Raw genomic sequence first — 23,684 nt, forward strand, 5'->3', positions numbered from 1 at the left:
TCCCCCCCATTCCCTCCCCCTGTCCTTCAACCCTTCAGGCAGGCATTTTCTGGCAGCCAGCAGGCCCTCCGGCCCCATCCGACAGTGGGCCTCACCCTGATCGGGACTGGGCGAGATGACCCTGATAGGCCCTGATTGCTGCCTAGGCCTAGGGACCCCAAACGTGCACTGGGCCTCTAGTATATATCTAAAAGGCTAAGCAACTGGCTGACTGGCCTGTAGGTATGATGTGCATGGATCACAAGGGAGCAGATGCTCAATGCAAGAGCTGCTGAGCGACAGCAACTTTGTAGAGTGCCCTTTCACTCCGGGAATCCTCGGGGGATGTCAGACTGCTGGTTTTGGCCTGATCCTCGAATGCAAGGCCAAGGGACCCCCACCTGCTGGAGGGACCCCATGCACTCCGCAGATGACCTTCGAGCTGCAGTGCTACCCCAGGTGTGGCTGGCTGGGGAGGGACTGCAGGAGGTTGGCTCCAGGGCGTGTCCCGCCCTTCTTGCCCAGTCCTGCCCTGCCAGCCACCTTCTAATTAACTTCCTTTCAATGTGCATGAATCCATGCACCGGGACACTAATATTACATAAAAGTAAAAAAAAATTAAAAATTTCCCCAAATAGTATTTGTTCATGGGCTGGATTTACTTTCCCAACTGTATAGCTAACATTTTATTTTTTTAAAAATATATTTTATTGACTTTTTACAGAGAGGAAGGGAGAGGGATAGAGAGCTAGAAACATCGATGAGAGAGAAACATCCACCAGCTGCCTCCTGCACACCCCCTACTGGGGATGTGCCCGCAACCAATGTACATGCCCTTGACCGGAATCGAACCTGGGACCCTTCAGTCCGCAGACCGATGCTCTATCCACTGAGCCAAACCGGTTTCGGCAACATTTGATTTTTAATTTTGATTACTGAAATACAAATAAAGAAAGAAATATGGCCCTAACCGGTTTGGCTCAGTGGATAGAGCGTCGGCCTGCGGACTGAAAGGTCCCAGGTTCGATTCCAGTCAAGGGCATGTAGTTGGTTGCGAGCACATCCCCAGTAGGGAGTGTGCAGGAGGCAGCTGATCGATGTTTCTCACTCATCGATGTTTCTAGCTCTCTATCCCTCTCCCTTCCTCTCTGTAAAAAATCAATAAAATATATTTTTAAAAAAGAAATATGTGACTAAGTTTAAATACAGAATTAAAGTTTTTAAGTATTCCAAAATATTTAATCGTCCCAAAACATTTTCTTTTGAGCAGGTGCTGAATCTCGCAGGCATTGAAGCACAACAGGTGGTTTTACTTCTTGAGGATCACCAATTCGTGCATCCTGCATTTTTGGAGATGATCAATAGCCTTTTGTCTTCAGGTAAGTGGATGGTTTTTATTCATAGAAAGTAAAGTTATACTGTAAAATTATGCCAGTAAAATTATCTTGTGCAAAATTATGTTTCAGAGAACTTTTGGTGTAGCTTTTATTAAGATGACATGGGGTTAAACATGCTCAGAGCAAGAGAATTGGGAAATTTCTGTAAAACCAAAAAATTGAAGAATTATATAAACATGATTATTAACATTGAATATTGGTGAATATGCTGAAAAATTGGCCCTCTCACTCACTTTTGGTTGGACTGTGATCTATTATAATCCCTTGGGAAAGTTATCAACCAATACTGACTTATATAAAAAATATACCATACCTTTGATATAGCAATTTTTTTATCTGTAGAAATTTAACCTACAAAAATAAAAGAACTAGTATGTAAGGAAATATGTAATATAATTTACAATAAAACATTTGTAGAACCTCACTGTCCATCTTTAGTGGATATGGTATGGCCGTAATGTCGACATGTGAATACAGATAATATGAGATCTAATTTTTCTCAAATGATGGTATACTCCTGTGGTCTCTGGAACCACCTGACCTTTTTGATAGTTTCTTGGGAAGGATACCTGCAATTTTTCACATTTTTTATTTTTCAGAATCTCTTTATAATGAATAATTATGTTCACAGCATTGGTATGTGGTAGCTTAGTTTTAAACTTGGACCAAGAGTACAAAATAATCCTTGCTAAATGGTAGTTTCAACTGCATAGGTTCTTCCATTATGGGGACCCAAGGACAAAGTTAAATGACGCTCATGTTTTACTCAGTTATTAACAAATACTTGTTTTATATTATGTGAGGTAGGCTTTGAATAATGTAGTCTTTTCTTTATTTTTTTTTTATTTTTTATTTTTTTAACATTCTTTTTTTTTTTTAATTTCTTTATTGATTAAGGTGTCACATATTTGTCCTCATCCCCCCATTCCCATCCCACCCCTCTCCCCACGCATGCCCCAATCCCCTGTTGAACTTAACCGTTGGATAGGCTTATATGCATGCATACAGGTCCTTTGGTTGAACTCTCCCCCTCCCCCCACCCTCCCCCTACCTTCCCCTATCCTCCCTCTGAGGCCCGATAGTCGATCGATGCCTCCTTGCTTCTGGTTCTGTTCTTGTTCCTCAGTCTATGTTGTTCATCATTTCCCCTAGATGAGCGAGATCATATGTCACTAGATATATACTAATAAGAACTGAATGTGAGACGAGCAATAATAGTTATGCTGACAGGCAAATGAATCAATCTGTAGCGAGCTTCCCCCTGGACCAACAGTTCTTTTGAGACCCAATTTCAATGTCCAGTAGTTCCTTATGTGTACATGTCAGCACTGACCCCTCAGCTCTGGATGGTGGACAAATGGTGGTAATGGAGGTCCGACTCCCTCTGCTTTGGTCTCGGCCGAACCCAGGGGCACGGCGTCACCCGGACTAAGGGGCACGTGGCCTCACCCATACCCAAGGGGCGCGTGGTCTCACCCGGGCCTGGGACCCAGCCTCACCCGGATGGATCCAGGGGCGCACGGCCTCACCCGGACCCAGGATCTGGCTTCACCCGTACCCAGGGACGCTTGGCCTCTCCCAGACCCAGGGGCACGTGGCTTCACCCGGGCTTAGTTGCACAAGGCCTCACCTGGTTCCAGGGACACATGGTCTCTCCCGGACCCAGGGACGCTTGGCCTCTCCCAGACCCAGGGCCACTTGGGCTCACCCGGGGCTAGGGGCACGAGGCCTCATCCGGATCCAGGGACGCATGGTCTCACCCGGATCCAGGGACGCTTAGCCTCTCCCAGGCCCAGGGGCACGTGGCCTCACCCGGGCCTAGGTGCACGAGGCCTCATCCGGATCCAGGGACACATGGTCGCACCCGGACCCAGGGACGCTTGGCCTCTCCCAGACCCAGGGCCACTTGGGCTCACCCGGGCCTAGGTGTACGAGGCCTCACCCGGATCCAGGGACACATGGTCTCACCCGGACCCAGGGACGCTTGGCCTCTCCCAGACCCAGGGCCACTTGGGCTCACCCGGGCCTAGGTGCACAGGCCTCATCCGGATCCAGGGACGCATGGTCTCACCCGGACCCAGGGACGCTTGGCCTCTCCCAGACCCAGGGGCACGTGGCCTCACCCAGGCCTAGGTGCACGATGCCTCACCCGGATCCAGGGACACATGGTCTCACCCGGATCCAGGGACGCTTGGCCTCTCCCAGACCCAGGGCCACTTGGGCTCACCCGGGCCTAGGTGCACGAGGCCTCACCCGGATCCTGGGACACATGGTCTCACCCGGACCCAGGGACGCTTGGCCTCTCCCAGACCCAGGGCCACTTGGGCTCACCCGGGCCTAGGTGCACGAGGCCTCACCCGGATCCTGGGACACATGGTCTCACCCGGACCCAGGGACGCTTGGCCTCTCCCAGACCCAGGGCCACTTGGGCTCACCCGGGCCTAGGTGCACGAGGCCTCAACCGGATCCAGGGACGCATGGTCTCACCCGGACCCAGGGAAGCTTGGCCTCTCCCAGACTCAGGGGCACGTGGCCTCACCCGGGCCTAGGTGCACGAGGCCTCACCCGGATCCTGGGACACATGGTCTCACCCGGACCCAGGGACGCTTGGCCTCTCCCAGACCCAGGGCCACTTGGGCTCACCCGGGCCTAGGTGCACGAGGCCTCACCCGGATCCAGGGACACATGGTCTCACCCGGACCCAGGGACGCTTGGCCTCTCCCAGACCCAGGGGCACGTGGCCTCACCCGGGCCTAGGTGCACGAGGCCTCACCCGGATCCAGGGACACATGGTCTCACCCGGACCCAGGGATGCTTGGCCTCTCCCATACCCAGGGCCACTTGTGCTCACCCGGGCCTAGGGGCATGAGGCCTCACCCGGATCCTGGGACACATGGTCTCACCCGGACCCAGGGACGCTTGGCCTCTCCCAGACCCAGGGCCACATGGGCTCACCCGGGCCTAGGTGCACGAGGCCTCACCCGGATCCTGGGACACATGGTCTCACCCGGACTCAGGGACGCTTGGCCTCTCCCAGACCCAGGGCCACTTGGGCTCACCCGGGCCTAGGTGCACGAGGCCTCACCCGGATCCAGGGACACATGGTCTCACCCGGATCCAGGGACGCTTGGCCTCTCCCAGACCCAGGGCCACTTGGGCTCACCCGGGCCTAAGTGCACGAGGCCTCACCCGGATCCTGGGACACATGGTCTCACCCGGACCCAGGGACGCTTGGCCTCTCCCAGACCCAGGGCCACTTGGGCTCACCCGGGCCTAGGTGCACGAGGCCTCATCCGGATCCAGGGACGCATGGTCTCACCCGGACCCAGGGACGCTTGGCCTCTCCCAGACCCAGGGGCACGTGGCCTCACCCGGGCCTAGGTGCACGAGGCCTCACCCGGATCCAGGGACACATGGTCGCACCCGGACCCAGGGACGCTTGGCCACTCCCAGACCCAGGGCCACTTGGGCTCACCCGGGCCTAGGTGCACGAGGCCTCACCCGGATCCAGGGACACATGGTCTCACCCGGACCCAGGGACGCTTGGCCTCTCCCAGACCCAGGGCCACTTGGGCTCACCCGGGCCTAGGTGCACGAGGCCTCTCCCAGATCCAGGGACACATGGTCTCACCCGGATCCAGGGACGCTTGGCCTCTCCCAGACCCAGGGCCACTTGGGCTCACCCGGGCCTAGGTGCACGAGGCCTCACCCGGATCCTGGGACACATGGTCTCACCTGGATCCAGGGACGCTTGGCCTCTCCCAGACCCAGGGCCACTTGGGCTCACCCAGGCCTAGGTGCACGAGGCCTCACCCGGATCCTGGGACACATGGTCTCTCCCGGACCCAGGGACGCTTGGCCTCTCCCAGACCCAGGGCCACTTGGGCTCACCCGGGTCTAGGTGCACGAGGCCTCACCCGGATCCTGGGACACATGGTCTCACCCGGACCCAGGGACGCTTGGCCTCTCAGACCCCGGGGCACGTGACCTCACCCATGCCTAGGTGCACGAGGTCTCACCCGGATCCAGGGACACACGGTCTCACCCGGACCCAGGGACGCCTGGCCTCCCCCAGACCCAGGGTCACGTGGCCTCCCCGGGCCTAGGCGCACGAGGCCTCACCCGGATCCAGGGACACACGGTCTCACCCGGACCCAGTGACGCCTGGCCTCCCCCAGACTCAGGGGCACGTGGCCTCACCCGGGCCTAGGCGCACGAGGCCTCACCCGGATCCAGGGACACACGGTCTCACCCGGACCCAGGGAAGCCTGGCCTCCCCCAGACCCAGGGGCACGCGGCCCCACCCGGGCCTAGGTGCACGAGGCCCCACCCGGATCCAGGGACACATGGTCTCGCCCGGACCTAGGGGTGCGTGGCCTCTCTCAGACTCAGGGGCACGTGGCCTCACCTGGACCTAGGTGCACGAAGCCACCCGGACCCAGGGGCGCGTTACCTCTCTCAGACCCCTGGTCGCGTGGTCTCACCCGGATCCAGGGGCTCACGGCCTCACCCGTACTCGGGACCCAACCTTACCCGGATCCAGGGGCCCACGGCCTCACCCGGACCCAGGGTTCAGATTCGCCCGGACCCAGGGGCACATGGCCTCACCCGAACCCGGAATCCAGCTTCACCTGGACCCAGGGGCGCGTGGCCTCACCCAAACCCAGGGGCGTGAGGCCTCACCTAGACCCAGAGGCGTGTGACCACATCTGAGCCCAGAGGCTCGCAGGCTCGCCTGGACTCGGGTCTCAGCGGGGTTTCGTCTTCTTGATCCCAATTCCTGTTGGTCAATTCCCTCTCAGCAATTCCTTCGGTCATTTTCTCAGAGCTCCAGGGCGGCTGCCGCAGAACTAGTTGGGCGGCGGGCTCGGCAAGGCTCTGGTGTGCCCGGTGCCCGGCGGTGGGCTGGTCCGTGTCGCTGCGTCGGCCCTTGGGTCTGCAACGGTGGCCAGTCGCTGAGCGTGCGCACCTGGCCACTTCGGGGCATTGAGATTCTTGAAGGACTCGGAGGTCAGCAAGCACGGAGTCTCCCTCCCCATGACTCCCAGGGGCTCATCTGTCCGTGCTCGGCAGCGAGTGGAGCCGTCCCCTCAGCCGGAGACCGCCGGGGGAACTGCGCCGTGCACGTTCCAGGCCGCCATTGTGTCGCCTGAGCCATAGTTCTTAAAGTGTGGACTTTGGGTCACCGGCATCAGCATCATCCTGTGTACCCCTCTCTTTTATTCTAGTTGTAGAGCATCTGCTCAGCCAGCCCCCCGGTCTTTCTGGCTGGTGTCTGCTCTGCTCTCCCGTCGTAGTCTCAATATTGTTGTGGTAGGCAACGATCAGGCTGCCGCCCTATGTCTCCATCTTGGTCCTCCTTTGTACAGTTAAGTCTTGATTGTTGTTGGTGTCACTGGGAGGAATTGTCCTCCAGGCCAATTGGCCGTGAGGACCCTCTTTGTCTATATAGGAAGAGTTGCTGTGCAGGAGACATGTTTGTGGGCCGGGTCTTGATGCAGCAATGCCTTGGCGCTCACTGAGTCTGCCTCTAGAATGCCTCCCTTATGCAAGTGATTGAAATCTGGTGTCATCTCCCACCAACCACTAGATGCCTTCGTTTCTGGGTCTCCAATGTAGTGTGGGTCAGCCACTACCTGAGGCACTCAGCAGGAAAAAGCTTCTGCTCAGCTTGGCTGGGGCGGAGCTACAGGGTGGAGCCTACAACCTTGGCTTCCTGTCAGCCCCGCCCTATGAGGCTCCTGTGTCTGTGTCCCTCTGAATTCCTTGCAAACACCTCTGAGAGAAATGCGCCCTGGAGTTTCGCCCACTGCCAAACAGTCCAGTCCCTCCCCTAATGAATCTGGACTCCCAGATTCTCGCCTGGAACTGGGTTTCAGTGTAGTTGGAACTGGGTCTCAGCGCAGTCTGGCGTCCCTGTCTCCTTCCCAGCAGGGCCACCCAGTGGCGCAGGCAAAAGTCCGTCCTCTGCGCACCTTCCAGTGCGCGCGTCTGGAGCCGCCGCTTCTCTGTGCCTCCGCCACCACAGCCCAAATTCATTCCCCCAGCGTGCGCCTGGCTTCCCAGGGTTTCGCCCGGAACTGGGGTTCAGTGCAGTCGGAACTGGGGTTCAGCACGGTCCTGAGCTTATGTCTCCTTCCCGCTAGGGCAGTTCAGTGGCGCAGGCAACAGTCCGTCCTTTGCGCCCCTTCCCGTGCGCGCCTCTGGAGCTCTGCCTTCCCCCGCTCCTCTGTGCCTGCGCCCCACAGCCCAGATTCATTCCCCCAGCCTGCGCCTGGCTTCCCAGGGTTTCGCCCGGAACTGGCGCTCAGTGCAGTCGGAGCCGGCGCTTAGCACACTCCGGAGCCTTTATCTCCTTCCTGCCAGTGAACGCCGGCCAGGCCGTCAGCCGCCCCTTCCTCTCCGGCTCCATCCTCCCCGCAGGCGCGCGTGCTCGTGCTCGTGTCTCCGCCATTTTCTCCATACCTCAGGCTTTTACGGCTCCCCCGATTGTCCCCGTGGCCTTCTCCTTCCCCCCAGCTGTGGGCATTTCAGTTCGCCAGCTCTCCTGTGGTTCTGGACGATGTCCGTTCTGACCTCTAGTTGTGCCTTTGAAATTGTTGTGCCCGGCTGCAGGTTAGGTGTTTCACCTATGCCGCCATCTTGGTTTCTCCTTGTAGTCTTTTCTTTAGAATTTAACAGCTTTGATTGAAAGAAAACACCTTTAATTTATAATATGAAGTATTTATACTTTAGTGTCCAAATGAGAAGGATAGACCAGGAAGCTAGTTAGACAAGTGGTAGTTCAATTACTGTTAAAGGAATTGAGGGGTAATGGCACAGTGGAAATGGTAGGTTTGAATGTTTGTGGTCTTTTTGTAGAATAGCCTCTTTATTTTTAAGGTGCTTATTCTTATTCTTACATATTGCTTGAGTCGTCACTAGATGGAGACCTTGTTCACTTTGTCTGAGATGAAATAGTAGATCAGCCTTACAACTTTTTTCTTTTTCTTTGTGAAAGCAAACATCCAGATAAACATTAATTCAGTAATTATTTTGCCAACATTTTTGGCAAAAAATGTATTTGGAAACTACTTCCAGAGAAAGTAATCATTAGGTCTTTGTCTCTCTTTTTATTTCAAATTCTTATTCCCCATTGTGTATAATATTAGAGCCAGCTTTCTTTGCTAACCTTAAGGAATCAAAAGTATTTTTATATGGCTGCAATTTAGAGAAAGACATGAAGTAGGTACATGTATGCATGTGTTTGAATATTTACAAGCTTGCAGAATGGTGAGTGGTCTGATACCTCTGAGTTGAGCCTAAAGAAAAGTAGAAATCAAACTGTAATGGGCCCTACATGAATGTATAGCAAAAGAATTTTCACTTAATCTTATAGTTTCTTGTGAACTATAAGTATATTAGTTTAACAAATATTTATTAAACACCCATTATGTGCCAGACCCAGTGCTAAATACTGGATTAATAGGAGACATGGTTCAGGCCCTCTATCAAATGCTTGTAGTCTTAATCAACTTTCATTTGCCATTCATCATTCTGTTGGCTAGTAGCAGTTTGTGGATTAGTTTTTCTGACGCCTAGTACAAGTTTATTTATCCATCCATTCACTTATCTATTTATTTACCTAACAAATATTTGTGTTCCTGATGCTTTGCTAAGAGTGCCCTACCGTTAATATTGAATATGATCAAATATTTGTTCTCTGGGAATTCAGAATCTAATTGGCAGGGAGGGGAAGTAATTCATTTATTATTAAAGGATGTGATAAATGCTAAACAGGGATATGTTTGGATATTATGTGAAAGAGAAAAGAGTCCTTTACTTAGCATAGGGCTAGCAAGGAAAGGTTCATGGGAATAGCAGTTGACAAAGGAATATCTTGAAAGATAAACACTAATTTTGGGGGAAGATAGGTAGCAGAGGAAAACTCTAGACTTATAGTCCAGAAAGAGGGAATATTTCATTATATTTACGGGACACAAAGAAGTTCATTGAGGCTAGAACACACGGTCCTGTGGAGGGGTGTTGAAAAAGAACCTAGAAAGCCAGGTACATGGATTGATCATGAACTGTCTTGAATGGTTTGCTTAGGAATTTGAATTTTATCAAATGAAGGCAGTCGATGTAGATTTGTGAGTAATATTGAAGTGATAAGGTTTGTGTAGTTTTGGAAACAAAGATTGAATAGGGACAGATTATTTAATACAAAAATAGAAAAAGCATTGTGTATGGAAAATGTATTGTTGATTTAGTGTAATGTAACTAAAATTCAAGAGAAACGTAATTGTCCGCTGTAGGTGAAGTTCCCGGGCTCTACACCCTTGAAGAGTTAGAGCCCTTGCTGTTGCCTCTTAAAGATCAGGCTTCACAGGATGGATTTTTTGGACCAACCTTCAATTACTTCACATATAGTAAGTGACATCTAATTTATTAATCAATTCGAACTCTGGTTCCTGTGAAATAAATATCATTTAATCTACTTTATTTTTTTTTATAGATTATAAAGTTATCTTAATTTTGGGTCCAGTTAGTAATTTATACTTATTTCTTTTTTGTGGAGCTTTTAGAAAATAACAATATAGCTTAAAGGCTAACCTATAATAAAAAATATGTTAGCAAAATTTTAGCAAAAGGAAAGAATGAAAGTTTGGTAATGTATATTGCTGCCTTTATTTTCATGTAAAATTAGTGCTTGTACTTCCTGTTTTAGAGAATTAATGAACTATTTAGTTTGTGCCAGACTCTAGATTTTTTTAAACTTAATAACTTGTTACTATTATAAGCAATAGTTTTATATGTACTATAGATATCTAATAATACCACTCAGACATTACTATTATATTTGCCTTCTTTATTTTTCTAAAAAAAAAACTTTAATATTGATGAAATAGGGAAAGTTGTTTAAGAGCGACCCTTCTTTCCCTCTCCTTAAAGTTTATGAGGCAGTTGTACCACACCTTTAAGAAGCAGATCATCCCAATGCTATTTTAAACTGTTCCAGCACATAGAAAATTTAGGAAAGTTTCCAAATTTCTTTTTTGAAGGGAAAATAACATTGATATTGAAACAGGGAAAATATATATTTTAAAATAAAACCAGATATCAATTTTGCTTGTGAATATTGAAACAAAAATCTTTGAAAGAAAAATTATAAAGTAGAATCCAGTATCACATTTGATAAATAACATACAAAACAGCAATATAGTATCTTCTTCATGAATATCCTTCTGGATATTTTTTACCAGTATGCATACATACACACACACACACACACACATACAAGTATTTCTTAACCAAAAGAAAAATCATACTCTAATGCTGTTTTATAGCTTGTGCTTTTTAAATAAATAGCTCCTACTATTCCATTTCAGAAATGTTAATTTCATAAAACCAGACCATACACTGGTTTCCCCAATTATTATTGCTGTCATATTCCGTAATTATAACTTTCTTATGTATTTTTTAGGAATTCAACAAAACTTGCATATTGTATTGATAATGGATTCTGCAAATTTAAACTTCACAATAAACTGTGAGAGTAATCCAGCATTGCATAAGAAATGCCAGGTGTTGTGGATGGAAGGTTGGTCAGATAGCAGCATGAAGAAAGTAAGTTTAACATTTAAATATAGATATAAAAAATATAAGCCTATTTTTTTTAAGTTACTGATTTTCACAACTTTCCTTTGTTTTCCTTAATTATGGCACTGAACATCTCTTGTATGTCTGAAGATAACACTATTTTCTTCATATGATAGTTCAATTGAGTCTAGAATTTTAGGTTGAAGATTATATTCTTTAGACCACACAGATGTCTATTGTACTTTAAAAAATTTTACTAGCCTATCATAGACTAACTTATAATAAAAACATCATTGTAATGATATTAGCAATTGTTAAATAAAATATTTATTTTTTTGAGAAAATCTATCATTGCTATGCTATTTGCTAAATATGAGATGTCAGTCATCCAAGATGCAAGGTTAATAAGGCTGGATATATGAATCTGGAGTTCAGGGGAAAGGTCAGGCCTACAGATAAAAATTGGGGAGTTATCAGATATAGGTAGAATCTAAATTGAATGACGTCACCAAAGGACTGAATGTTCACAAAAGAGGAAATAGGTCCAAGGACTGAACCTTGGGGTACTTTAACATTAAGAGTTGAAATGAAGAGGAGGAACCCGCCAAGGGAACCGAGAAGGAGCTGCTAGAGAATAGGAGGAAAACCAGGAGAGTGTGAAGACAATGGAAGCCTGGAAGCCAAGTGAAGATAACATTTCAAAGGAGTAAGGAAGGATTAACTATGACTCCTGAAAGTAGATGAGGCCTGAAAATTGAGTTTAACAACATGGAGGTCATTGATGATTTTGATAAAGCAGTTTCAATTAGTAGTAGAAAAGCCATATTGGAATACATTTCAGAAGGAATGAGAAGAGAGGATTAGAGACAATGAGTATGCTTATTTCTTTTGAGAAATTTTGTTGTATAAGAGAGAAATGGATCAATAACTGTAGGAACTGTTTTTTTTCCTTTTTTTCTGTTTTAAGATGGGACAAATTATATAGCCTGTTTATATGCAAAAATTACATTACAGGAAAGACAGGGAAAATTTGCTAAAGCAATATCATTGGTAGTGGACAGCATATGAGTTTAGGGCACAGATGAAAAGATTAAGGATTGGTCTTTGCTTGGAGAATGAAAATGTCATCCATAATAACAGGAAAGAAAGCAGAGCACAAGGACAAAGGTCCAAGAGTAGGTGCGGTAGGTGGGGAAGTTTTGGACACTCTTCTGGTTGTTTTTATCTTCTTAGTGAAATAGGAAGAACGATTATTAGTTGAGAGAAAAGTTGAAGGAACAGATTCTGGAGTCTTGAAGTTATGTTAGAGGATATATAAAATAGTTCAGAAGAGTAAAAAGTGAAAGGTTTAGGATAATATGTAGATAGCACTAAGGGTTCACTTGAGGTTAGTGCACATGGAGATCAACTGAGGCCAATCAGCATTGTTGTGTATTTTCTCTAGTCACATGAGCACTCGTAAATGCAGACCTCCAATAAGGAGTGACTGTCATTTAACCATGATTGGGGCTTTGCTCCTGTGTATGACAAAGCAAGTGAAGGCCAAGGGATTTGAGAAATTATATTAGGAAGATAGTGAATGACAGTATAAAGATGGTCAAGTTAATGGATTGTAGGAGTCTGTGGGGTCTAAGGATTATTGACATTGTGAAGGGAATGAGCTGGGAAGATAGGAGTGTAGTGGTGAAAGAGTGGAATGTTTGAAAGTGAGATTATGGAATGATTTTGGTTATTGTTAATGACAAGGTCTTGATGTGACAATTTTGGGTGCAGGTGAGGGGCTGAGAATAAGGTAGTGGATAAGAAAACAGAGAGCAGTTCAAGGAATTAAGAGGTGAGGGTGTTAATAGGAGATAGTAGGGTTAATAACCCATTCAATTTTTAGAAAGTGCTATTGTTATCTCCAGGAGGGAAAGTGCAGGCAAAGGGGAATATAGGAGGATCTGGGCAGAAAAACTTTGCTAATGTAGGATACTGCTTATGAATAGACCATTTTTACCCCTTGGCTTTATCCTATCTAATAAAGAGGGAATATGGTAATTGACCATATTGACGCCGTCACAAAGATGGTGGCGCCCACAGCCACTAAGGAGGGAATATGCTAATTGACTGCCCTACCCTCAAAGATGGTGGTGCCCACAGCCTATAAGGAGGGAAAATGCTAATTAACTGCCCTGCTCTCAGATATGGCGGCGCCCACAGCCACAAGATTGTGATGCCCAGTCCCCTCAGTCCCCCAGTCGCCCAGGGCCGGCCCGAGGTGCAGGCAAGCCTTGGATGTTGGCTGTCCAGCCGCCCAGGGCTAGCCCGAGGGATGACCAAATGACTGAACAAGCAGGCTGCGTGGGGCAACCAGGCCTGCAGGGGGTTAGTGAGGGACGACCAAACGACTGAACAAGCAGGCTGTGTGGGGTGACCAGGCCAGTGGGGGGGCCGTGAGGGGCAACCAGGCTGTCAGGGGGGCTGTTGGGGGTGACCAGGCTGGCGGGGGGACAGTTGGGGGTGACCAGGCCAGCGGGAGGAGGGTCAGTTAGGAGCGACCAGGCCGGCAGGGAGCGGGCAGTTGGGGGCGACCTGGCCAGCAGTGGGGGGTAGTAAGGGGCGACCAGGCCGGCATGGGGGGGTGCAGTTAGGGGCAACCAGGCAGGCAGGCAGGTGAGTGATTAGGAGCCAGCAGTTCAGGATTGTGAGAGGGATATCCAACTGCTGGTCTAGACTGGCAGTCGGACATCCCCTGAGGGGTCCCAGATTGGACAGGGTGCAGGCTGGGCTGAGGGGACCCCCCCACCCCCTGCACAAATTTTGTGTACCTGGTCTCTAGTTGAGATATAATTGACAAATAAAAACTGTATATACTTAAGGTGTACAACATGATGTTTTGATATATGTGTGTGTTGTGAAATGTTTGCCACAAACTAATTAACATAAGCAATAGACTTATTTTAAAGAAAGCGAGTTTCAAAGAAACATTTCCATTTGTTTAAAAGTGTTGATTTAAAATATTCTCACAGAGGTTTAAGCGTTTTGTCAGAATCAGTGAAGCTGTTTGAGAAAATCATTCTCTGGCTTGAGAGTCATGGCCCTTTTAAGCCCTCTATTAGTTCAGGAATCTTTTGGTTTACATTTTATTCAACCCGAGAAATTCAGAAAATGTTTTTGACCTAGTTACCTCGATTACTTGTGCTTTCTTTTGGTATTAATATTAACAATTAGGTGAAAGAAGTTGAAGATTTTTGGCTTAATTTTAAAATTTCATAGTTCTATTTTTTTGCAGGAAACTAAGAGTTTTTATATACTATTTTAAAATAGTAATTTTATAAGATTACCATATTTTATGTAATAATAATGATCTATTTATGAGGTTTTATTTTCTTGTTTGTGATAGTGGCAAAAACCTAGTTATAGCGAGGCAATAGATAGCTTTTAGCATTATCAATTATTAAATTGTTTTCATATACTTTTAGTTATTTCTTATTCAAGAAAGCAAAAGAACCCTTAGGATCACTTTATGCCATGAAACCATTTTGTTATTTTTATGCTGCGTATTTTAATTATTATGCTATTTTAAATGACATTTGTGATTATTTTCTAATTTAATCTAAATTGTGATTTTCTTCATTTCAGTCTAATTGTCTTTTAAATGAGATATTGGAGCTTTTCTTCAGTGTCATTTTTCAATCAATTAATGGTTGATACATGTGAAATCTTGTCTAGGAAATAATGTCTTCTAAAGATGTATATATTTTTATTTTTTTTATTTTTGTCTGGAAAAAATCCTAGAAGAAAAATGCAATTGATACTATTTGTGTGTGCATGTGTGTATGTGTATATGTGCATGTGTGTACATCTGTGTTAAAGGTTTTTAACCTCGGATAATTGCATTTACTAAAATTTTTTCATACTGAATTGAGGTTTACAGAAATGCTCTTCATTTTTTAGATACCTGAAATGTTATTCAATGAAACAGGTAGTGAAGAAAAATGTGGTGAAAAAAAAAGAAAAGAAGAAAAGAAAAAATATTCAGGTACTTTTAACGAAATTTATTTTAAATCATTTATATTTGTTAAATGGCCATCTAATGTTACAGATCCATTAAAGATTCACGATGATTATGAATTTGAATGATACTAAGCTAACAAGGTTATATCTCTTTTGATCAAAACTAAACTTTAAAGCCCTGGTTGTTTTTAAATAAATATTTATGTCATTTCATATACGACCTAACAGAATGTCTATTGAACTTAAGAAATTAATAATTATATATTTGACTCCAGTGATCTGAACACCTTCTTATTGCTTAGGGTCTTTGGCTAGAAGCCTAAACTTTTTTTTTTTTTTTTATAAATCTTTATTGTTGAAAGTATTACATATGTCCCTTCTTTTCCCTGTTGCCCCTTCCAAACCCCTCCTCTGCAAGCCTTCACCAACCTTTTGTCTGTGTCTATGGGTTATGCCAGTGGTTGGCAAACCGCGGCTTGCAAGCCACATGCGGCTCTTTGGCTCCTTGAGTGTGACTCTTCCACAAAATACCATGGGCCTGGGCGAGTCTATTTTGAAGAAGTGGCAATTAGAAGAAGTTTAAGTTTAAAAAATTTGGCTCTCAAAAGAAATTTCAGTCGTTGTGCTGTTGATATTTGGCTCTGTTGACTAATGAGTTTGCCGACCACTGGGTTATGCATATGAGTTCATTGGTTGATCTCTCCCACTCCTCCACCCACCCCTGCATTCCCTCTGAGGTTTGACAATCTGTTTCGATGTTTCTGTTTCTCTGGGTCTATTTTTGTCCATCAGTTTATGTTGTTCATTAGATTCCACATATGAGTGAGATCATGAGATATTTATCTTTCTCTGACGGGCTTATTTCAATTAGTATAATGCTCTCCAGTTCCACCCATGCTGTTGCAAATGGTAAGAGTTCTTTTCTTTTTACAGCTGTGTAGTATTCCATTGTATAGATGTATTACAGCTTTTTAATCCACTCATCTGCTGATGGGCACTTAGATTGTTTCCAAATCTTAGCTATTGTAAATTGCTCTGCTATGAACATAGGGGTGCATATATTCTTTCTGATGGGTGTTTCTGAATTCTTGGGATATATTCCTAAAAGTGGAATCACTGGGTCAAATGGGAGTTCCACTTTTAATTTTTTGAGGAAACTCCAAACTGTTTTCCACAGAGGCTGCACCAGTTTATATTCCCACCAGCAGTGTATGAAGTTTCTCTTTTCTCCACATCCTTGTCAACACTTGTCCTTTGTTGATGATAGCCATTCTAACCGCTGTGAGGTGGTATCTCATAATCGTTTTGATTTGTATCTTTGGGATGATTAGTGATTTTGAGCATTTTTTTCATAAGCCTTTTGGCCTTCCATATGTCCCTTTTGGAGAAGTGTCTATTAAGGTCCTTTGCCCATTTTTTAATTGGATTGTTTATCTTCCTTTTGTTGTATGAGTTCCCTGTAAATTTTGGAGGTTAATCCTTTATTGGATGTTACATTGGCAAATATGTTCTCCCATGCAGTGGGCTCTCTTGTTATTTTGTTGATGATTTCTTTTGCTGTGCAGAAGCTTTTTATTTTGATGTTGTCCCATTTTCTTATTTTCTCCTTAGATTGCATTGTCCTAGGAGGTGTATCCATAAAGGTATTGCTACGAGAGATGTCTGAGATTTTGCTGCCAATGGTTTCTTCTAGGATTTTTAGGGTTTCACGGCTTACATTTAAGTCTTTTCTCCATTTTGAGTTTATTTTGGTGCATGGTGTAAGTTGGTGGTCTAATTTCATTTTTTTGCATGTATCTGTCCAATTTTCCCAACACCATTTATTAGAGACTGTCTTGACTCCATTGTATGCTCTTGTCTCCTTTGTCAAATATTCATTGTGCATAATGGCTTGGGTCGATTTCTGGGTTCTCTGTTCTGTTCCATTGGTCTATATGTCTGTTCTGTGCCAGTACCATACAGTTTTGAGTACAGTGGCTTTGTATTATAACTTGGTATTGTGATCCTTCCAACTTTGTTCTTCTTTCTCAAGATTGCTATGGCTATTTGGGGCTTATTTTGGATCCATATAAATTTTTGGAAAGTTTGTTCTAGGTCTGTGAAATAAACTGTTGGTATTTTGATAGGGATTATACTGAATCTATAGCTTGCTTTTGGTAGTATGGACATTTTAATGATGTTGATTCTACCAATCCATGAACACGGTATATTCTTCCACTTGCATATGTCTTCCTCTATCTCTTTTCCAATGTCCTGTAGTTTTCTGAGTATAGATCTTTCATCTCGTTGGTTAAGTTTATTCCTACGTATGTAAATGTTTTTGTTGCAATGGTAAATGGGGTTGTTTGCTTTCCCTTTTGGGGAGTTAATTATTGGTATATAAAAATGACATAGATTTCTGTGTATTAATTTTATATCCTGCTACATTGCTGAATTCATTAATTAAATCTAGTAGTTTTTGATGGAGTCTTTAGGGTTTTCCATGTATAGTGTCATGTCATCTGCGAATAGTGGCTGTTTTACTTCTTCCTTTCCAATTTGGATGCCATTTATTTCTTCTTCTTGTGTGATTGCTACAGCTAGCAATTCTAGTACTATATTGAACAGGAGGGTGAAAGTGGGCATCCCTGTCTTGTTCCTGTTCTTATAGGAAATGGTTTTAGCTTTTGTCCATTGAATCTGATGTTGACTGTAGGTTTGTCATATAAGGCTTTTTTTATGTTGGGGTATGATCCCTCTATTCCCACTTTGTTGAGAATTTATTAAAAACGAGTGTTGGATTTTGTCCAATGCTTTTTCTGCATTTATTAATATGATCATGTGGTTTTTGTCTTTCAGTTTGCTTATGTGATGTATCACATTTATTGATTTATGGATATTGTACCAGCCTTGTATCCCTGGAATAAATCCCACTTGGTCGTGGTGTATGATCTTTCTAATGTATTGTTGGATCTGATTTGCTAGTATTTTGTTGAGGATTTTAGCATTTATGTTCATCAGGAATATTTGCCTGTAATTCTCTTTCTTTGCAGTGTCTTTACCTGGTTTTGGGATTAGGGTAATGCTGGCCTCATAGAAATAGCTTGGAAGTGTTCCTTCTTTCTGAATTTTTAAAAAGAGTTTGAGGAGGATAGGAGTTAGTTCTTCTTTGTATGTTTGGTAAAATTCCCTTGGGAAGCCATGAGGACCAAGGCTTTTGTTTGCTGGAAGTTTTTGTTACTGCTTCGATTTCATCTGTAGTTATCTGTCTATTCAGGTTTTCTGATTCTTGCTGATTGAGTTTTGGAATATTGTATTTTTCTAGGAATAAGTCCATTTGGTCAAGGTTGTCCAGCTTATTGGAGTTGAGTTGTTCATAGAATTTTTTATGATCCTTTATATCTCTGTGGGGTCAGTTGTTACTTCACCTCTTTCATTTCTGATTTTGTTTATTTGGTCCTCTCCCTTTTCTGGTGAATCTGGCTAGAGGTTCATGAATCTTGTTTATCCTTTCAAAGATCCAGCTCTTGGTTTTATTGATCTTTTGTATTTCCCCCCCCCCCCGCCCCCCAGTTTTTGTCTGGAAGATCTACCAGTGAAGTCAGCAGGATATTAAAGTCCCCTACTATGACTTTACTGTTGTCGATCTCTCCCTTAAAGTCATGTAGAAGTTTTTGTATATATTTAGGTTCTCCTATATTGGATGCATATATGTTATATCAGAGTTATATACTCTTGTTGGATTGATCCCTTTAGTATTATGTAGTAACCTTTGTTGTTTCTTGTGATGGCCTTCATTTTGAAATCTATTTGTCAGATATGAGTATTGCTACTCCAGCTTTCTTTTCCATTTGCATGGAAAAATTTTCCATCTCTTCACTCTCATCCTCTGTGTGTCTTTTGTTCTGAGGTGGGTCTCTTTTAGACAGCATGTTTTTGTTTCCATTCAACTACCTTTTGTATCCATTCAGTGCCTTTTGATTGGAGCATTTAATCCATTTACATTTAGGGTTATTATTGATAGGTACTTATTTATTGCCATTTTAATCCTGTATGGCTAGGTTTTTCTTTCTGTTTCTTCTCATTACAACAGTCCCTTTAGCATTTCTTGTAATGCTGGCTTGATGGTAGTGTACTCCTTTAGCCTCTTTTTTTGTCTGGGAAGCTCCTTATTTGACCGTCTATTTTGAATAATAAACTTGATGGATATAGTAATCTTGGTTTCAGATCCTTGCTTTCTATTACCTTGAGTACTTCATGCCATTCCCTTCTGGCATTTAGAGTTTCTGATGAGAAAGCAGATGTCAGCCTTCTGGGAACTCCTTTATAAGTAACAGTTTGCTTTTCTCTTGCTGCCTTTAAGATTCTCTCTTTGTCTTTAATTTTTGACATTTTAATTATGATGCGTCTGGGTGTTGGCATGTTTGGGTTCTTCTTGTTTGGGGTTCTCTGTGCCTCCTGTACTTATGTGACCTTTTCCTTTACCAGGTTAGGGAAGTTTTCTGCCACTATTTCTTCAAACATGTTCTCTATCCCTTTCTCACTTTTTGCCTCTTCTAGCACACCTGCTATTCTAATATTGTTAGGTTTCACATTGTCCCACAGCTTCCTAAGCTGTCCTCCTGTTTTTTAATTGCTTTTTCTTTTTGGTTCTCTGAGTGATTTTTTTCAATCCTGTCTTGTAATTCACTGATTGAATCCTCATCTTCCCCTAATCTGCTGTGTATTCCTTCCAATATGTTCTTTATTTGTGTTATGTCATTCTTTATTGCCTACTGTTCTTTTTCATAGTTACTATATCTTTTTTCATGCTGTTGAGCACCTTTACCATCATTACTCTGAACTCTGTTTCAAATAAATTTATCTTTGCTTCATTTATCTCTTCTGGAGAATTCTCTTGTTCTTTCATTTGGGGGTTGTCTCTTTGTTCTCCTCATTTTGGCTCTCTGTTTGGGTTTGTGACTATGTATTAGGTAGATCCTCTATACCTCTCAATTTCTAGTGCAGGACAGTGTCAAATGCTATTTCTGGCTAATTAGATCAGGCAAAGACTCAAAGCCTCCAGAGACAGCCTCTGCTTACAGACTGACAGGATTCTGATTTGAATTGCCCCCATGCAATTGTCCTCAGGTGTGGGGAGAGTTTTTTCAACAGGGTGGAGCAGTTGCTTCTGGTTGGAGGCTAATGGTTATTTCAGTCTCTTAAGTGGCCTCAGGGCAAGGTGTTTTGCAATAGAGTAGGTCAGCTGTCTCCCCACATCACCCTCCCGCTCCCCCACCCTGACCCCAGGCAGGGCAAATGTCTGTGAGGGGTAGATGTTCTCTGTTGCATGAGGTGATGACTCAGTACAGGAAACTAGTGATCTCTGCCTTCTGAGCTCTAACCCCTGAGTCCCCAGACGAGGTGTTTGCTCACACAGCTCCAGTCCACCCTTCCCTCCCTCTGCCTAAGCACAAGGTGGGTGGCTCCACAGGGAATTTTGTGTGTTTTAAGAGGGTGCCTGAATTTTCAGCAGTCGCTTTCTGGCAGGCAGCAACCCCACTGCTTTTCACAGCCAGATGTTAGTGCTCTCTGCTGGGGGGCCCAGCTTGGTGATTATATCCCAGAGTTCTCAGTGGCATCCTCCACAGCTGCAATATCTCTCGAGAACTTCACCTGCTGTCTGTGGGTGCCTGGCCAGCCTTTTCACCCTTCCACCCCTCCTACCAGTCTCTATGAGGTCTCTACTTTCAGTTCTCGGGTTTCAGGGTTCTCTACTGTGAGTCTTCAGTTGTATTTTAGTTGTAATTCCAGTCTATTCCTGGGAGCATGTCCATGCAGAATCCACTTACTCTGCCACCTTTGTCTAATTCTTAATGGATCATCCATATATTAAGTAATTTTTGTTTTTTATCTCTTTCTAGTTGATCCTGATTTTTTAAAATCATTTTTATTAATCCACGAATCTTGTAAAGCATATGGTGCTACACCAAGCCGATATATGACCTTCTTACGTGTATATTCTGCCATTAGTAGCAGCAAGAAAAAGGAATTATTAAAAAGGCAAAGTCATTTACAGGTATAATATTGATAATCTTGAATTATCTATACAGAACAACAATCCTTGTTTTCTGTGGTATATATTTAATATAAATAAACATTTTATATATATTAAATGCCTTGTTTGTATTGCCCACTAAATTGTAGTAATGTTTTTATATATTTTTTGTGCAGTAATTATTCCTCTTCTTAACTGTATGGTATTTTTGTGGTATTATAGCTTATGGTGCTGTCTTTAAAAGTCCCTATCACATGAAAGCATTTAAAAAAATTCTAAGATATAATATCCAAGATTATGCTTTATAATAAACATTCAAATTATATTTTATAAAAAACATTCTAGCATGTCACTTAGTGCTTTCTGAATATTTTCCTTTTTATATTGCTCTAATATTAGAGCTTAAACAAAAGGTGGCATTAAATGTCAGCTTCAGAAGTTGTCAGAGAGCATTTCCATTTCAAAGTTTTAGCTTCTCTTTGTTAGTGTAATAAACTGGAATTTATCTTACTTTGTAGTATTTTTATCCATTTTTCTAATGATTTATTTTTATTTATTTTAAGCCACTAACTGTATATGCTTTGGGAGGGTTAATTTCCTGATTTAGTTCTCTAGGCTTCTATGGATAAATCACTTAAGCTTGCTGAGTTGCAGCTTAATTGGGTCAGTGGTTGTTTTGTGTGTGTGTATTAGATAAAGGATATATTTAAAGAACCAGTACAATGCCTGTCCTCTATATTGGGGGCTCAACAAATATTGGTTACATTTCTTTTTTGCCATTATTGTCTCCCTAAATTTTCTCACAAACACCCAAGTCATAGAAAAAAGGGAATATTTTTCATGTCTGTTCGTTGGATTGTTCATGGGCAGTGGGGTATCATAATTACCAGGCCAGAATCAAATGATCACCCAAAGAATTGGCAAGGATTTTGAAGAATAACCCACCAGAACCACATGTGAGGTGCCTCAGTCCAGTCCCTATATTTTTTATAAGTGTCTTGACTGGACAGACAAATCCAAATGTTGTCCAGTATACAAAGAATGGCCCATGAATTCTTTTACCACCATCTATGAGACTGAAAAATGGGAAAGATTTTCTGAATTGTTTCTTGCTTTCTATTTTCTCTCTCATCTACTACAGTAGATAAAAAGCCCCTGCTTAAGCTATCAAATATGTGTTGATCTGTTTAGCTTTATTGTCATGTTTTAAAAATCTGTTTTTTAAGCCTCTTTGGAGTCTTTTACTACATCTTAATGGTTATACAATTAAATAAATCAGTATAATTTGCAATTAAAAAAACCCCTAAGTTTACTTGTGAATGTTTTATATGCACACATTTACATTTTTGCTTAATATTATAGGCTGTGTGTATATGCAATTTCTTTAAAAAATATTGCCAATCAATATTTTATTAATATAGGCTGGTGTATCTAAACTAAATGAAGCTAAAGCTCTTGTGGATGAACTGAACAGAAAAGCTGGAGAACAAAGTGTGTTACTTAAAACTAAGCAAGATGAAGCAGATGCTGCCCTTCAGGAGATCACAGTGTCAATGCAGGTGACGTTCAGAGAGCAGAGGGATGCAAGCACTTGGGAGCCCATTCATACCTGATTGTTCCTCAGTATGAGAAATAACATTTTTACTAAGTGATTTAAAAACACTGCCTGTCTATGCTGAGTCTGACTGAGAGTATTGTGTGCTTGAGCTTTTGTGGAAGAACATGCTATTTTCACATTGTTTTAAATCTTAACCCTTTGCACTCGCTTGCTTTTTTCTCGATTCCTTTATTCTACTCGGGATTTAATTTTTTAAATACCCCAGATTTTATAAAGCGTGGCAATAGAATAAAAAACTGGAGTTTCTTTTCATACAAACTTATTTATTTGGATTTTTTTTATATTTCAAATTATTGATACATTCAAAGAGTATAAAAAGAGCTGCTACTGATGCTAACCGTGTCGAGTCACACTCGACATCTGAGTGCAAAAGGTTAACTATTTTCTCCTCAATTCATCATATAATAATTTATCTAAAACTCATAAATGTAAAAATATAAACCTTTTAAATTTATATAGATTTGTCTATAAGCGATTTTATGTTTACCCTCTGCTACTTAAGTTGATACTGTATTTTATTTTTACAAAACTGTTTCTCTTCCCCCCCGCGCTCTCTCTCTCTCTCTCTCTCTCTCTCTCTCTCTCTCTCTCTCTCTTTCTCATCAATGAACATATCCTCAGGTGAGTATTTTAAAAAAAGCTATCTTCGTTAGGCTTCATGAGTTTTCTGTCTTTATATTCTCAATATTTACAAAATAAGTCTTTATTCATTCTATTTATATTTTCATGATCTTTATAATATTTTAATTGTATTCCCTTTGTCATTGCCTTTCTTTTGTTAAACCCTTTCAAAAAAATATTTCTTTTTTTTCCTTTTTTTTCTCATTCCTTTACAACCATCCACACAAATATTTCTTTTTTTATAATTCATAAGGATTTTATTTTTATTACTATTTTTTATTTTATAATAAATCTTTATTGTTCAGATTATTACAGGTGTTCCTCTTTTTTCCCCCCCCATAGCTCCCCTCCACCTGATTCCTCACCCCACCCCATGCCTTTACCCCCCCGCCACTGTCTTAATCCATAGGTGTAAGGTTTTTGTCCAGTCTCTTCCTGCACCCCTCACACCCCTTCCCCCTGAGAATTGTCA

At 43.3% G+C, this 23,684-nt stretch overlaps 1 protein-coding gene across 2 annotated transcripts in view; it reads left to right on the forward strand.

Moving 5' to 3' along the window:
• Nucleotides 1-23,684, forward strand: part of DYNC2H1 (dynein cytoplasmic 2 heavy chain 1) — a 328,866-nt gene that overhangs the window by 111,459 nt on the left and 193,723 nt on the right. For both annotated transcript variants that reach the window (XM_028158576.2, XM_008150183.3), the window contains exons 50-55: nucleotides 1,250-1,358; nucleotides 9,674-9,787; nucleotides 10,843-10,985; nucleotides 14,898-14,982; nucleotides 20,840-20,994; nucleotides 22,395-22,532. In XM_028158576.2, the coding sequence (XP_028014377.2) occupies nucleotides 1,250-1,358; nucleotides 9,674-9,787; nucleotides 10,843-10,985; nucleotides 14,898-14,982; nucleotides 20,840-20,994; nucleotides 22,395-22,532 (744 nt within the window). The remainder of the gene's footprint in view (nucleotides 1-1,249; nucleotides 1,359-9,673; nucleotides 9,788-10,842; nucleotides 10,986-14,897; nucleotides 14,983-20,839; nucleotides 20,995-22,394; nucleotides 22,533-23,684) is intronic.

The sequence above is a fragment of the Eptesicus fuscus genome, chromosome 13, assembly GCF_027574615.1.
Source record: "Eptesicus fuscus isolate TK198812 chromosome 13, DD_ASM_mEF_20220401, whole genome shotgun sequence".
Taxonomy (NCBI): domain Eukaryota; kingdom Metazoa; phylum Chordata; class Mammalia; order Chiroptera; family Vespertilionidae; genus Eptesicus; species Eptesicus fuscus.